Raw genomic sequence first — 14,698 nt, 5'->3', positions numbered from 1 at the left:
GCCCCGCGAGCCCGGCGCGGCCGCCGCCGCCGCCTTTTGTTCACAGTCCCGGCCTGGGAGGAGCCGGGCCGGCCTGGGAGCGTCTCTGGGAGTGGGACGAGCCCCGTGGTCGGAGCCGCAGCATGACAGTGGCTGCGACGGGTCGTCCGGAGCTCTCGCGGGTCCTCGGTTGCCCTGGGGATGGCGCACACCCCTTTCCGGCTGTTCTGTGACGAAGAGCCTTCTTACTCTTGGTTTAAAAATTCACAAGCCTTGCCTTCTGAAGGCTGTGAGATCAGCTTTGCTGAGTTGCGTTGAGAACTTAAAATTCATCTTAAGTCATTTGAAGGATTTATGTTGAAGCTCACCGGCCCCGTAATGTGAGCAAGCACCCCTGCCCCCCAATACTGGAGATTTTGGACCTGTGAACTCATGACTTTGTTCAAACCATCCCGGATTCCTTTCCGAAGGACTGCAGTTTTCAATCTGGAATGTTCTTTCTACCGTCATCTTTATTCCTTGGTCTCCTTGACATAATCTGTGGTACTTTACAACCTCTTTTTTTCTCTCTCTCTCTCTCTCTCTCTCTCTCTCTCTCTCTCTCTCTCTCTCTCTCTCCCTCTCTTCCCCCAACCTCATTCGCTTGCTCGCTCTTGATTCATATTCTTTGAATCAGGCGTGTTGATTTGAATTTGTTGAAGTTAATTTAATTTTTGCTTACAGAATAGAAACCTGTTTTTCTCTTGAAAAATGAAGATGCCTGGGTTGGATGGTGCTGGCCTGTAATTTAAGAACTCTGGGAGGCTGAGGCAGGAGGATGGCAGGTGTGAGCCCAGCCTGGGCAACTTTGCAAGATTCTGCCTTTAAAAAAAAAAAAAAAATTAGAAAAAGGACTGGGAATGTAGCTCAGTATATGGACCATGGGATCCTCAGTACTGCTCCTTACCCCGTGGCTATGGCATTTAATGTGTTAAACCAACCTGAATTACACTTTCGCGTCAGAGGATGAATACATGTTCTGTGCCCTCTTCTACTCTGCTCCAGGGTGCTTCACTAACATACAGAAAAACCCAAAAAACAAAAAGCCTTTGTGGATGAGGATCAAATTCCCCATCTAAAGAGGTCTTCCAACCAAGAAAATAAAAGAATACGTGTTAATAACCATCTCTAAATTTTTGCTAAGCTTGTACTGCCTCTCGAAACGTGTGTATCCTGTAGTAAGGATAGAATAGTCTAGCGTGTCTTTGATGCTACAATCAGGAAAGATGTTTTCTGGGAAATGAGTGGTGATGGAAAGAAATGGAAATTGGTTGGACAAATGAAAAATGGACTCTATAATTTTGAAAGATCTGAAACTCTTAGTTAAGAAACATGAACACGTGTTAAGTTCATTGGTATAGTTAGAAATACGGAGCTGTATGTTTGAAGTATGTAACATTGAAAAAAAATCTTAAGGTGGAAGAAAAAAGGAAATTTTCTTTTGGAGAGAGATTTGAGATTTTTGCAAAACATACTGTGTTTTTGTCCTTGGTGAAGTTTGATTTTTTGGGGGGTAGTCATCTGTGATTCTGAGGCATTCATTTCAACAACCATTAGTTTATAAAAATAGCTTATTGGTACCAAAAGAATTCCTAATATGTGTAAGATACCATAAATTTACAAAGATGAGTCATAGACCCAAACTCTCAGGGCTTACTGTCTAGAGGAAAGATATTATCACATAAAAACACAAGCATGTTTTGTGAGTGTCCATATTACTGAACTTGGAGTTGGATGCTGAACCAGGTCCTGGCGTTAAAAGAATTTGTTAACCTTGCTTTCATTTAGATATGACTACAGAAATGAGAAGTATTTTTGCCCTTCAGATAGTAAGAGAACTTTCTAGAGAGAGAAAGGCATAGACTGTTAGACACTGATATTTGTAATGTCTGACTCATAGGATGCTAATGTACTACAACCGACAAATGTCAGGAACACAGACAGCCGTAGTTAAACAGGCAAGGTGCAGCATTATTCTTTTGTGGTTAGGAGAGCACGCTGCTTGGGGAGCTGAGGGGTGCCTCATTAAGAGCGTGTTAGAATGGATTATAAGATTTGGGCTTGGTGATTGGGGGAGGTTTTAAGGAAGTGGGAGTTCGCTATAGATTAGATGCTGTCAGAAAGCAAGGCAATTCTGTTACCTGGCTAGCTGCAAATTTTGGGCGGGGATGGTGGTCCTGGAGATTGAACTCAGGAAATTGAAGCTTAGCTTTGCACTGAGCTGGAAGGATGCCAATGTTTTTTTGAGACAGGGTCTTGCTGTATAGTTCAGGCTGTCTTGGACTCACTGTGTAGCCCAGGCTGGCCTCAATTTGTGTCAATCCTCCTGCTTCAGTCTCCTAAGTGCTGTGATTACAGAGGTGTGTGCCACCACATCTGGCTCAGGCCAGCCCTTTTTATGTTTTTGATTATTATTTTTATTCTGAGACAGGCTCTCACCAAGTTGCTGAGCTGCCCAGACTGATCTTGAAGTTACCCTGCCTCAGCCTCTCAGGATGCCAGGATTACAGGACTGTCCTGCCATTCCCTGCATTTTGATAATTGTATGTGTAAGGAGGAGGGACTGGCAGAGAGGAAAACTGAATGGCAGAGAGCTTGTTGTCTGGCCAAGAGAGAGAGTTTGTTATGTGGGAGTGGCATAGTGCTTGTCTGTGCGTGCACAAAATTACAAAATGGGTTTTGCACTTTTTCATCAAGGTTTCACTGTCATCGTGTCTGAGATGGTGTTCGGTAAGATAAGTGATATCTGGTAGGAGAACCCCAAGCCCAGCTGCTAGTGCTGGCCGCGTCTGTACTTGAGGTTTGCAATAAGCAAAAAGGTTTCTCTGTGTGTAGAGTTTATATTCCCAGTGACCATCACACATGGCTTTGTCCCAGCAGCCATCCTTGTTACAGTGTTTGCTCATTTATGGAGGCTTTTATTTGCTTGAGTTGTATGTGGACAAAGTTCGTAGCTTGGCTTGGGAGCGTTTGAGAGTTACTGTTCTTGTCCTTAACTGACAGAGTCTGGTGAGTAGAGCAGGGACTCGGGGTGTGCAATGGGTCCTTGTTGATTCTCTTGCTATCTTGGAAGCAGGGATAATACACTTAACTTCATGGGCCTCTGTGTCTGCATTCAAGTAAATGTGAGTAATAACACCTAACTCACAGGACTGTTTTGAAGTTTGAGTTGGGTAATGGATTTGAAAGTGCTTAGTAAATTGTACCATGCTTTTTAAGAATGGGAGATTATTATGATTATAATATTAAACCATAGGGGCTGGGGAGATGGCTCAGTGGAATAAGAGCTTCCCTGGCAAGTGCAAGGGCCTGAGTTCAATCCCCAGTTCCGCCAAAAAAAAAAATAAATAAATAAATAAAATAAAAAATAAACCTTAGGTGGGAGGGCCAGACTCAAAAACAATGAGACAGAGTCTCTTGACAGCCCTTCCATATATGAAAATTTATTATATGAGAAAGATGGCCTTACATATTAATAAAGAGAGGATGAACCAGATAGGAAATTGGATTGGAGCACTTGGTAATCCAATGGCAAAAGGTAAAATGAGGTGCGGCCTTATACCATTCAGAAAAATCAATTTCAGGAGGCCTCATGACCTGAATGCATAAGGTACAACTACTAAAAGGCAATAGAAGAGGTTATCTTTATATTAGTACAGGGAAAAATGTCTTAAAATACTAAACGCAAACCCTAAAGAAAAAGATTAACAAACAAGACAAATTTGAAAAGCATAGTTGCAGTTGTATCACTAACAGTTGGCAAGCATCTTGATTTTTTTGTTTTTTCTTTTTTTGTGTTACTTGGAATTGAACCCACAGCCTTTGTGTTTTGAACTACATCTCTACTCCTTTTTAAATATTTTATTTTGCAAGATGGTCTTGATATTTTGCTTAATTGCCTAGGCTGGACTTGAACTTGCAATCTTCCTCAGCTTCCCAGAGTGCTGGAGCTACAGGTGTGTACCAGCACACATTGGGTATTACCTTGATCATTTAAAAAACAGAAGAATAAATTTCTTAAAAGGCATATTACCCAGTGCTAAAAGGGCAGGAACATAAACAAGTCAGAGTAAAAGGAAACAAAAATGTCTAGTAACAATTTTTTTGGGGGGGCAGGCTCAGGATGCTTTCAGGGCAGGTCTGGCAAGGCTTGAGGCTACGGGGCTGAGCCTGACTGCTTTGTTGGAGCAGTCACTTAAGCGACTGAGCTAATGGTCAGGTCCCTCAAAGTGGCTAGTAAACCAGAAAAGATGCTTAATTTCTGTTATCATCAGGAGATGTAAATCAAAATGCTAGCACACTGTTTAGATTGGGGAAAATGAAAAAGTCGGAGATTAGGAACTGCTGGGGTACATGTTTGATGAGGAGGCCTGTTTGCGTAGCTAGTGGGAGTATGAGTGGGAACAGCTGATTACTGAAGAGTGAGGGCACTTTCTAGTCGGGTGAAACATGACATAACCAGTGACTAGGAGGATGTTGTGCATATTCCTTCCAACACAAAGTTGACATAAGGGACCTGGGAGATGGCTCAGTGGAGTGGGCGCTTCTCTGGCAAGCGCAAGGGCCCGAGTCAAATCCTCGGTTCCACCAAAAAAAAAAAAAAAAAAAAAGTCACAACACAAAGTTGACAGCCCTTCATCTTTATCAATAGAATGGGTAAGTTGTGGCATGTTTACACTGGCGCACTGAGGTAGACAGGTCCACCTCTAGAGTTAAACCTTAGAGTCACTGCGTCTCAGATGAGAAGCTCAGTGACGCTACTCCCATAAGGTGACACAGTACTGTGTATTGCTTCAGGTGAGCAGGGGCATGAGTGGCGGAACTGCAACAGAGTCACTGGGTCAGAGTCATTGTGTAATTACACTTTTATTTCATTTCTTAAAGAACAGAAGTGAGTAAAGTGAAATATTGATGCAGCAGTGGTCCACGGGGTGGTGTTCTCTGTGTTTTTTGATGTCTGGCTGGTTGCTTGAAATACTTGATAATAAGAAGTCACTAAGCCTCTTTATTGCCACCGTATAGAAGCACTCACAGACGGAGTAAGCGAAATAATAACTGTGGAGCGCTTGCAGTGAAGGGTTCAGGCAGGCTGAGTGCTGTGTATGGGATGGTGCGCAGTGCGTGTGAAGAGGCTGCCGTCGGGTGGAGGAAGACAGACAGTAGGTGAGTAAACCACAATTACCTAGGAAAGTGCTCTGTGGGAAGGGAAGGCCGTGGTGAGAGAGTCATGGGTAGAGGCTATTTTAAATAGGCCAGAGAAGGCTTCAGTGAGGAAGCAAGGGTCAAGTGCAATGCAAGAAAAAAAAAATGAGTTATGTGGAGAGCTGGGGGTAGGGCTGGGGACGGAGTGGGTCTGTTGGGATTGGGAGAGTGCGTGCTTAGCATGCACAGAGCCCCAGGGTTCATCTCCTGGGTCACAAAAAAGGAGAGCAAGCAAGCTAGGGTGGAACATTCTCACAAGTGCGAAGACTTAATGGCAGGCCAGGGCTCGGTGGGTTCCAGGGAACGAAGGGGTATTAGTATGTTTGGAGAGTAGGGAGGAGGAGGAAGAGGAGGAGGAGGAGGAAACGAGGTTGGAGGAGACTGGAGGGGTTCTGGAGATGTAGGTCATGGAAAGTTTTGTTGCTATGCAAGGCAGCTAGGATTTCATTGTGTGAACAATGGGAAACTAGAGTTTCGAACAGAAGTGTGACTTCTTAGGATTTGCGTCTTAAAACGAAGATGTTTCTGGCTGCTCTGGATTATAAAGGAGTAGAAGTGGAACCTGGAAGAGCATTTCGGGAGGTGGGCACAGTAGTGTGGGAAGAGGTGGGGTGGGCTGGTCTGGAGGTGGCAGTTCAGATGGACAGCTGGACAGACTGGAGATACATTTGGAGAGAAATTTGTCAGCTCTGGATCAGTTTTGTGTAGGGGAAGGAGGGAAAGAATCACCAATAATGAGTTTCAAAATTTTGGCTTTAGCACAGTGTGGATGGTGGCAGTTTACTGAAATGGCTGAGAACAGAGGATATGCATAGGAGCCAAAACCGAGAGGCCCCTTCTGGACGTTTTCGTTCGACTCTTGTTTTAAGCAGTTTCCATATGGAAATGAGGACTAGTCAGACAGCTATACAAACACAGAGTTAGGCAGTAGTTGAAGTTTAAAATAGAATTTTATAGTATCTTACACTTGAATGTAAAATGCACCATTTTATGCACCATGAAGGCAAAAAACAAAACAAACAAAAACCAAAACTATGATACATGCTTGCTTATTACTTTAAATATTTTTTACTCTTGTTTCTTTTGTTGTTTTGTTTTGAGACAGGATCCCATTTTGTAGTGCAGGCTTGCCATGAGCTGACTATGTAGCTTAGGCTGGCCTCAAACTTGTGGTGATCCTCCTGCCTCAGCCTTCTGAGTGCTGGGATTACAGGCATGTGCCACCATGCCTACCTCCTCCCCCAAAGTCTTATTAACTCACTAAATTGCTAAGGCTGGACTTGAACCTGGAACCTTCCTCACACTTCTCTATTTGTGCACTTCTCTCTGTTCTGCAAACCATGAACAAATCCATTCAGCTACTGTTATAACACCTTCTTTCTACCTAAGAGGTAGCGCACATTCTTCTGCACCTTGCTTTTGTCACCCAGATGAGCACAGAGCCTTACTCATTCTTTGAAGAGGTGCACAGTTCTCAGCTGCGTGTAAGCACCATTATGTGCCCTGCTCTGTTTCCCCTTTTGGGATCCAAATTCCACCTGTGCAAAAAGCACAGCTCGAGGTTCACATGCTATAGGAAAAACGCCTTCCTTGGCCAGCGATCTCCCTCCTCTGAACCCCAAGAACATGGCCTACCCACTGACTTCTCTACTCCCCCCTTTCCTTGACCATGTAAAATGTCTGTACAAGTCGTTTATCTTTCTGTGGCCCTGGGGATCAATCCAGGGCCTCACACGTGCTAGCAGATTGCTGCACCCCGAACCACACCCCGGGCTCCTCCGTTTACTTTTCATCCCCTCTAATGTCTCCATGCTCTCTGCTGCACTACACCCTGCTGTGGCTGTGACCTATATCAGTAGGTGTGTTGCTAAACCCAAAAGACACACATCTAAGCTCAGCCCACACAAGCTTGGACACAGCTCCAAAAGGCTCCTGCGCTGGCTTCTGGGACGGCACAAAAGCAGGCCTCAAAGACTGCCCCGTCTCTGTCTCTCTTGCTGCCTCTTTCTCCTCTGCTCAGCTTCTCACTGTCTGAATGTCTCAGCTCCAAATCCTGATTTTTATCAGTTTATTCATATGGGATCAGTATTCTGTCATGACTGGTACCCTAAGGGCAGATGAAGTCCACAATACTTTTTTTTTTTTTTTTGTTTTTTTGAGACAGGGTTTCACTATGCAGTTCAGGCTGGCCTTGAACTCACTTTGTAGCTCAAGCTGGCCTGGAACTCTCAGAGATCCTTCTGCCTCAGCTTCCAAGTGCTGGGATTACAGGTATACACTACCACCCTGGCTAAGTCCACAGTACTTATAGAGCCTGTTGAGAAATTTTGGGTTTTATTAATTTTTAATGTGAATTACTGACAAGTACTTTCCACCTAAAGATTTTATAGTAGCTGCTCTTTCCCTAAAATATTTATAGCTTACCAGGTTGTACAGTCCAGTTTCTGCTCCAACACTCTGTCCTCAGAGGCCTTCCAACTGCCCAATCTGAAGTCCTCATACTTTCCCCTCCCTCAGACTCCCAAAACCCAGGTCCCATCATCAGTTCCAACCCCGTGCCTGAGAGCGCACATGTTCCCCACACATGGGGTGTGTTCTTGGCTGAAACAAGCAGTGAATCCAATTTGCTTAATTACAAGGTGCTGCTTGGGCTGGAGAGATGGCTCAGTAGAGCCTGGCAAGCGCAAGGACCTGAGTTCAATCTCCGGTTCTGCCCCCGCCACAAAAAAAATCCTTTCAAGTAAAAATTAGCTGGGCATAGTGGTGCACACCTATAATCCTAGCCCTCAGGAGGTGGAGACAGGAGGATCATGGAAAGTTTGAGGCTAGCCTCAGCCTCCCAAGTGCTGGGATTATAGGCATGCACCACCTTACCTGGCTTCCCAGCCCTTTTTAACATTTTGAGAAAGAATCTTGTTACATTGCCTGAGGTGGGCTTGACCTTGTGATATTCCTGTGTCACTTCCCAGAGTGCTGAAATTGTAGGCATGTGCCAGCACACCTGGCTTGAAGCTTTTTAAAGGGTGAAATAAGTCAGTGTATTAAGATTGTTAGAAACCAAGGTTTTACTGGAAGAGATGCAAATATTAAATAATAAAAGGTAAAGAGCTCCATGATAGTACATTTGAATTGGAAATTTCAGTATGACATCATGATTTTAAGAGTTCCTGACTGGATCACTAAAAGTTGGACACTGGTGCATCTCCATATATGTAGACAGTGGCCTCTAAATTACTCTTCCCCATGAAAAGAACTTGGACTTCTTGAAGGAACAGCTGGTGCCAGAGAAAGCATGGCAGAGAAAGCGTGGCATTCTCAAAGGATCCAAGGTCATGTCAGGAGTGAGTCTGAAGGGATTTTCTTTTTATATTTTATGTATTTGGTGCAGGGTCTCGCTACACATCTCAAACTTGAAGTGATCCTCTCAGCTTCTTCAGTGCTGGGATTACAGGCATACACTACCCCATCCAGTTTGGTGGCTGGCTTGGCGTGGGGCTGGCACGGCATGCATAGGTCCTTACGCTTTCCAGGCAGGTGTTTAGACTGCTGAGCTATCTCCCCAGCCCTGAAGGAATTTTCATTTACTAAATTTGTGACAATTAAACATCCAAAGAATGAGTATGACAATGACTTTTAATACAGCATATTAAAAAAAAAAAATCCACGCTCTTTCTGTAGCAGAAAAACCCACCACCACCACCACCACCACCACCAAAACCCCAGCAAATAATGTATATGTAATGTGTCAGTCCAGGGAAGAAGTTAGAGGTTTGAGCCCTGTGATTTTTGGAGGGTTGATTATTCTGGTTACCTCTGCTTGCTGTGTACCAGAATTTCAGACTCCTTGGAAGAAAGATGACATTCACCACAAATCACCTTGCACAGTCTAGACTTGGTAAACCACTGTATTGCTCATGAGACGGAGGACAGCCAAATTTTCATTTGCCAACTAAAGGCTGATTTTGGAAGCAGGCCCTTTTGAAGATTGCACCCCTAGGTCTCCTGATTGATTGGTTGGTTGTGTAAGGGATTGAACCTAGGCCTCTGTGTGTCCCATGACTTAAAATTTTTTTATGTTGAGACAGGGTCTTGCTAAGCCACAGGGTCTCACTAAATTGCCCAGTCTGAGCTTGGACTTGCCGTCCTTTTGCCTTAGTCTCCTAGAGTGCTGGATTTATAGGTGCGTGCCACCACACCTGGCGATAGGTCTGTTGCAGCAACTCTTCTGCACATTTAATAACCTCATACAAGCAAGGATGAGTGTAATGATCTGAAAGAGCAGAGAAACCTGAGGTCTAAAAGGGTAGTTAGCAGAAAGTTCATTGAGTTCTTGGTAGTTCTGTCAGAGCTTATGAGAATGGGAGTTAATTGGTTTATCTCAGCTCCCTAAGTAGTTATTAACACAATAAGGATAGAGATGGAGAGACAGTCCCTGCTGTGGCAGAAGTCTAGTGGGAGCAGATATACTAATAAACAATAATTATAGTGTAATATGTGTTATCATAAAGGAGAATGCAGAGTAGTAAAGAAGCTGTGAAGTCTGGTGATGGAGGTGAAGAGGAGGGAAGTGGAGTCCACATTTCCTGGCCTTGGAAAGATAATGTGCAACAGACATGGGCGCTTAGAAGAGGACTTAGCCAGAGGAGGAAAAGTAGCGTGAATAAGGGTGCTGACAAGTTTCCACATTCTTTGTCTATTACTATAATTTAATTCTCAGAACAGTCTTGTAAAGTAAGTGGTTTTAATGTCTTAAAACATCTATAGGTTTGAAAGTCAATGATAGAAATAAAAAATGTAATGAATATGAGCCTACTATTGGCTGACTTCAGAGCCACCTTTTTTTTAAAAGAGCCATCCTTGTATTTTTTCTGCACCATTTCTCTTTTTAGTCTATGTGTTGCTAAACTGAGCATGCCATTTCTTTAAGGTGCAGGGGATTAGAAATAAAATTTTAAACAAATCAAAGCCCACGACCTACTGAAGTTGTAAGAAATCTTCTTGCCTATAAATCGTATTTCAGGAGACTATATGGTTAGAGTTAGGATTAGCAAGATGTAAACCCATCCTACCCCCTATTCTTCGTTGCTGATAAAATGGAAGAAAAAGCCCTCGCGAAGTTAAAATGATTAGTAGGTTTGTAAAAGGTCATGCACCTCCAATCTACACAATTTGAGAAATCCAAACCCCTCACGTCATGAATATTTTTTAAAATGGTCGCAACCAGGAGGGCCCCTTGGTGCCTGGTGGGAGCAAATGCAGCCTGTCTGGCATAGATGTCATTGTATCAGATAAAGCAGAATTTTAGCAAAATGTACTTTTGGAAACTAAAAGCTTAGTTCATAATGATAAAGGTTTCAATGTACTGGGATGTTCAGACAGGCCTTGAACTCAGTGTGTAGGCCATACTGTCTTTCAGTGATCCTCCTGCCTCCGCCTTCCAAGTGCTAGTATTACAGGTGTGTGTTTTATACCCAGCAGGTAGATAGAAGCTTATTAAAGTTATAGGCACCTACTAACAGAGCCTTGATAACACTTAAATAAACAAAAATACTAGAAGTGAAAATATGTAAAATAGTGTGAATTCTCAAAAATAAATAAAGGTAAAATTCAGCATGGATATAGATCATATAAACTAATTAACAGCAAACCCAATGTAAATATATAGAATACTAAACCAAACCACTCATTCTTTTTAAGCTTACATGAACATTTACTAAAGTTGGCTAAATATTGCTTCCTAGAGCAAGTCTCCATGAATTGGAGAGGACTTAAATCACAAGAATGTTCTCAGGGCCGGCCAAATAGCTCAGCGGATTAAAGTCCCTCCTTAGGCAGACGCAAGGCCAGGGTTCATCCCTGGTGTGCTGGTACTGGCCCCACCCCCGGGGCATGCTGAGATGGTGATTGAGCCTGGGTGTGGTGGCATGTGCCTGTAATCCCAGCTCTTGGGAGGCTGAACACAGGCTGATCACTACAGGTCTGATCTATGTAGTGAGACCCTGTAGACCCTTTCCTAAAGTACAAAAAAAAAAAAAGTTATCTGACCACATGCAGTTAAGGTAGTTACAGTGGTACCTTGGTTCACCAACTTAATTTGTTGCATGGTTTTGGAAAAGATGGCCATGTTTGTATGGGAAAGATGGCCCCAGTTGTGAATGTCACCTGACACAAAGTATGCAAACAGAAACAAAATTTTGCCAAATGTTTCTGTTTGCAAACCAAATTATTTAAAACAAAAGCATTCATGAGCCAGGATACCACTATATTAACACAGTGATAGCTAGAAAAATGCATGTGGGGGCCGGGGAGATGGCTCAGTAGAATAAGTGCTTGCCTGGCAAGCACAAGGTCCTGAGTTCAATCCCCGGTTCTGCAAAAAAAAAAAAAAAAAAAAAGCATGTGTTTGGAAATTAAGGAAAACTTCTCAACCCATGTTTCAAAGAAGAAAAAAAAAAAACCCAGAAAAAATAATAATGGAAATTAGGAAGTATTATACAGTAAGTGAAAATGAAAATACTACATTTAGAGCTTGAGAGATACAGCCAGAGTAGAATTTGGCAGGCAATTTATGCTCTTAAATGCTTGTACTACAAAAAAATAAAGTGTAAAGATTAATGACCCTTGAATCTCTATTTCATGAAATCCAGGAAAAGATTTTCCTAATAACTTAAGGGAAAAAATAATCAACAGAAATAGAAAGTACAAGTGGGGAAGATAAAACTAACAGTTTTGAAAGACAACCTGATAGATCTCTTGATAAAATGAAGACACAAAACATGCCTATAATGAAATAGAAAACAACCACACAAGTTATAGACATTAAAAAGTTAAGAGACTAGCTGGAAACGGCATGAGACTGCAGTCTCAAAATCTGAGAGGCTGAGGCAGAAGAATTGCTTAAGCCCAGGAGTTTGAGGTGAACCTGGGCAAGATAGCCACCTCAAAAAAGTTTAAAAACAATATAAACAAGTTTGTAAATGGATAAATTTTGTCTAGATTAGATAAATTCTTAAAAAACAAAGGTAATTTGTATCAAAGAGATAGAAAATCTGATATCCTAATAGCCCTCAAGTTTAATCTGTAGTCCAAAGTCTTTGTATAAGGAGGATTTGAGTTTCAGCTTACTTCACCGAGGAGCCTGCCAAACCTCAGAGAAGCAAGTATTGCTGTATAACAAGTCACCCAATATGTATTGCTTCAAAACAGCAATAATATTATATTGGAATTTTGCAAGCGCTTTGTGCATTGTTCTGCTTGGACTCTTTGCTGAGGCTGTAGGCAAATTTAGCTGTGGCTGAGGCTGTAGTATGACCTGGTATGTACTCATTAAGAATATCTTACCTTGTTGACAGTTTGGGGCCTGCATGTGAATCCCTCACATCAGGCTGTGCGCTGAATTCCTTGAGAGTTCTCATGGTGTGGGGTTTGTCTCCTGTAGGGTGAGCATGCGAGAGGCTTGTGTGTAGGTTACACTGTGTGTTGTCTAACCTGGTGGTGATTCACCCGCGGCACGCATGCTGCAGTTGGGTGTTTGTTATCACTGAAAGCTTTTAACGTTTCACCATCACTGATCTAACCTTAAAAGCCATGCTGTTGCTTCCCATATGAGTCAGCTTTCATTACTGTAACAGAACACGCGGACTAATGAGCTCATAAAGAGAAAAGGTTTGCTTTTGGCTCATTGCATCTTATCCACCAAAAAAAGTATTGAGTAATTTCACTCTAAATTATGCTGCTAAAGATCTGTAGCTACTTCTGAGAATAAATGAACAAGTTGGAGAATTCTGATTTCTTCTAGTTTGGGTTTGGTTGGGGCTTTAAGAGAGTGTGGTGTTGGAGGCTGAGGACCACAGATGTGACCCCGACCTGTGGGAATTCATCTGGCCTTCTGCCTCAGTGCAGGGCTCACCTCCGGTGGAAGGCTTCCCCCCCTTCCCCCAGAACCACTGTGCTCTCGCCTCAGCCCATGTGTCACTGACAGTGGCTGTCACAGGCCTTTGGGCTTGAGTGCCTGTGCCTTACTCACTGTTTGATTAAAATCTTCTTCCAGGAAGTGACTCACCAGTTCCACTGAATGTTTCTGGGGTGCATCTCACAGAACAAGTCTCAGAGACCTGTGTGTTCATTGCCCCATAGCATCCCCCCCCGGCCTACCCTGAGCTGCCATTTTCAGAATGGACTGCCTCAGTGCCCATGGTCTGCAGTCTCAGATAGGTGCAGACAGAAATGGAAAGACTCTTGGCAGAGCTGTGAATAACCACATGTATTCTCTGAAGGAGCCCACAGTAGGAGGGTACGTCCCTAAGGGGAGGATGGGGAGGAGATGCTGCTGGTTTAATTTTACCTTCTGCTCATTAACGTGCCTTCTTCTGTCCTTGTCTCTTCACAGAACCCTGCCATCAGCATCACTGAAAATGTGCTGCATTTCAAAGGTCAGTACCAGGCACATGCTTCAGCTCTTCACAGTTAAGAAGGCATGGTGGTTTTCCTTGTTTTTATTTAACTCACTTTTTATTGATGTTCACCCTTTGAGACTCTTGATAAATTTAATTGTTTGGAAAATATGGTTAGAGGGGGCTGGAGAGATGGCTCAGTGGAATAAGCGCTTCCCTGGCAAGCGTAAGGGCCTGAGTTCAATCCCTGGTTCCACCAAAAATAAATAAATAAATAGGAAAATATGGTTAGAAAATTCAGAGAAATTGTTTAAAGCCCTTAGAAGGACCATTGGTGCTGGGAGGTGGAATTGTGACCTAGAAGCTGGAGATCTGTCTTTTAGCCTGAATTCTGCCACTATCTTAGACAAATTAGTGACAGAAAGTGCTGTTATAATCTGTCTGTCTGACCATGGTCACCTGAGACTATGTTCGTGGGGCTTTCAGGGGTTCACAGACCCAGACTGAGAAACATGAAGCATTCAGTATGGTCCTTTCCAATGAGTCTTGTCTCTGTTGTGCTTGTGACCATGGGTGTACACTCAGCTACTGAACTTGTGTGGCAGGACTAGAGTCCAGGATACACTGCTTCTAAGAAAGATTACAGTGGGCAGAAGAAGCAAAAATCACCTTGGTGAGACCGTAGCTGCCCGACAACACATTTGCAGACCAGTCTGAGCAACACTGTGGCCTACGTCTTGGATGCCCCTGGTTGATTTGGGAAGGGAGGCTTGTCAAGGCATGGGATAGGGTGGCCAGGCCAGGGACTCCTCCCAGTTCTGCCTGAGGAGGTGCTGTGTTCAGAGCAGTCTTTGCGATGGTTCAGCATTCCTGGGTGGCCACAACCAGTACCCACTGGTTTTTGTCTAATCTGATTTACTTTTTTATTTTTTTGCGGAACCGGGGATTGAACTCAGACCCTTGCGCTTGCCAGGCAAGTGCTTATTCTACTGAGCCATCTCCCTGGCCCCTCTAATCTGATTTAGAACCAGTAAATTTATATCATTGTGGTGCCTCTGGCTTTGCCTTTTATATATATATATATA

The 14,698-nt window shown here is 43.3% G+C and overlaps 1 protein-coding gene across 1 annotated transcript in view; it reads left to right on the top strand.

Annotated features, from left to right (window-relative positions):
• The window catches only part of Hacd3 (3-hydroxyacyl-CoA dehydratase 3), a 38,907-nt gene that overhangs the window by 3,757 nt on the left and 20,452 nt on the right, over positions 1–14,698 (top strand). The window contains exons 3-4 of the mRNA XM_023712645.1: positions 329–359; positions 13,610–13,652. Coding sequence (XP_023568413.1) covers positions 329–359; positions 13,610–13,652 — 74 coding nt within the window. The remainder of the gene's footprint in view (positions 1–328; positions 360–13,609; positions 13,653–14,698) is intronic.

This window comes from Octodon degus, unplaced genomic scaffold (assembly GCF_000260255.1).
Source record: "Octodon degus isolate 3935 unplaced genomic scaffold, OctDeg1.0 scaffold00026, whole genome shotgun sequence".
In the NCBI taxonomy this organism is placed as follows: Eukaryota; Metazoa; Chordata; class Mammalia; order Rodentia; family Octodontidae; genus Octodon; species Octodon degus.
This window is presented reverse-complemented; position numbering and strand designations above follow the sequence as displayed.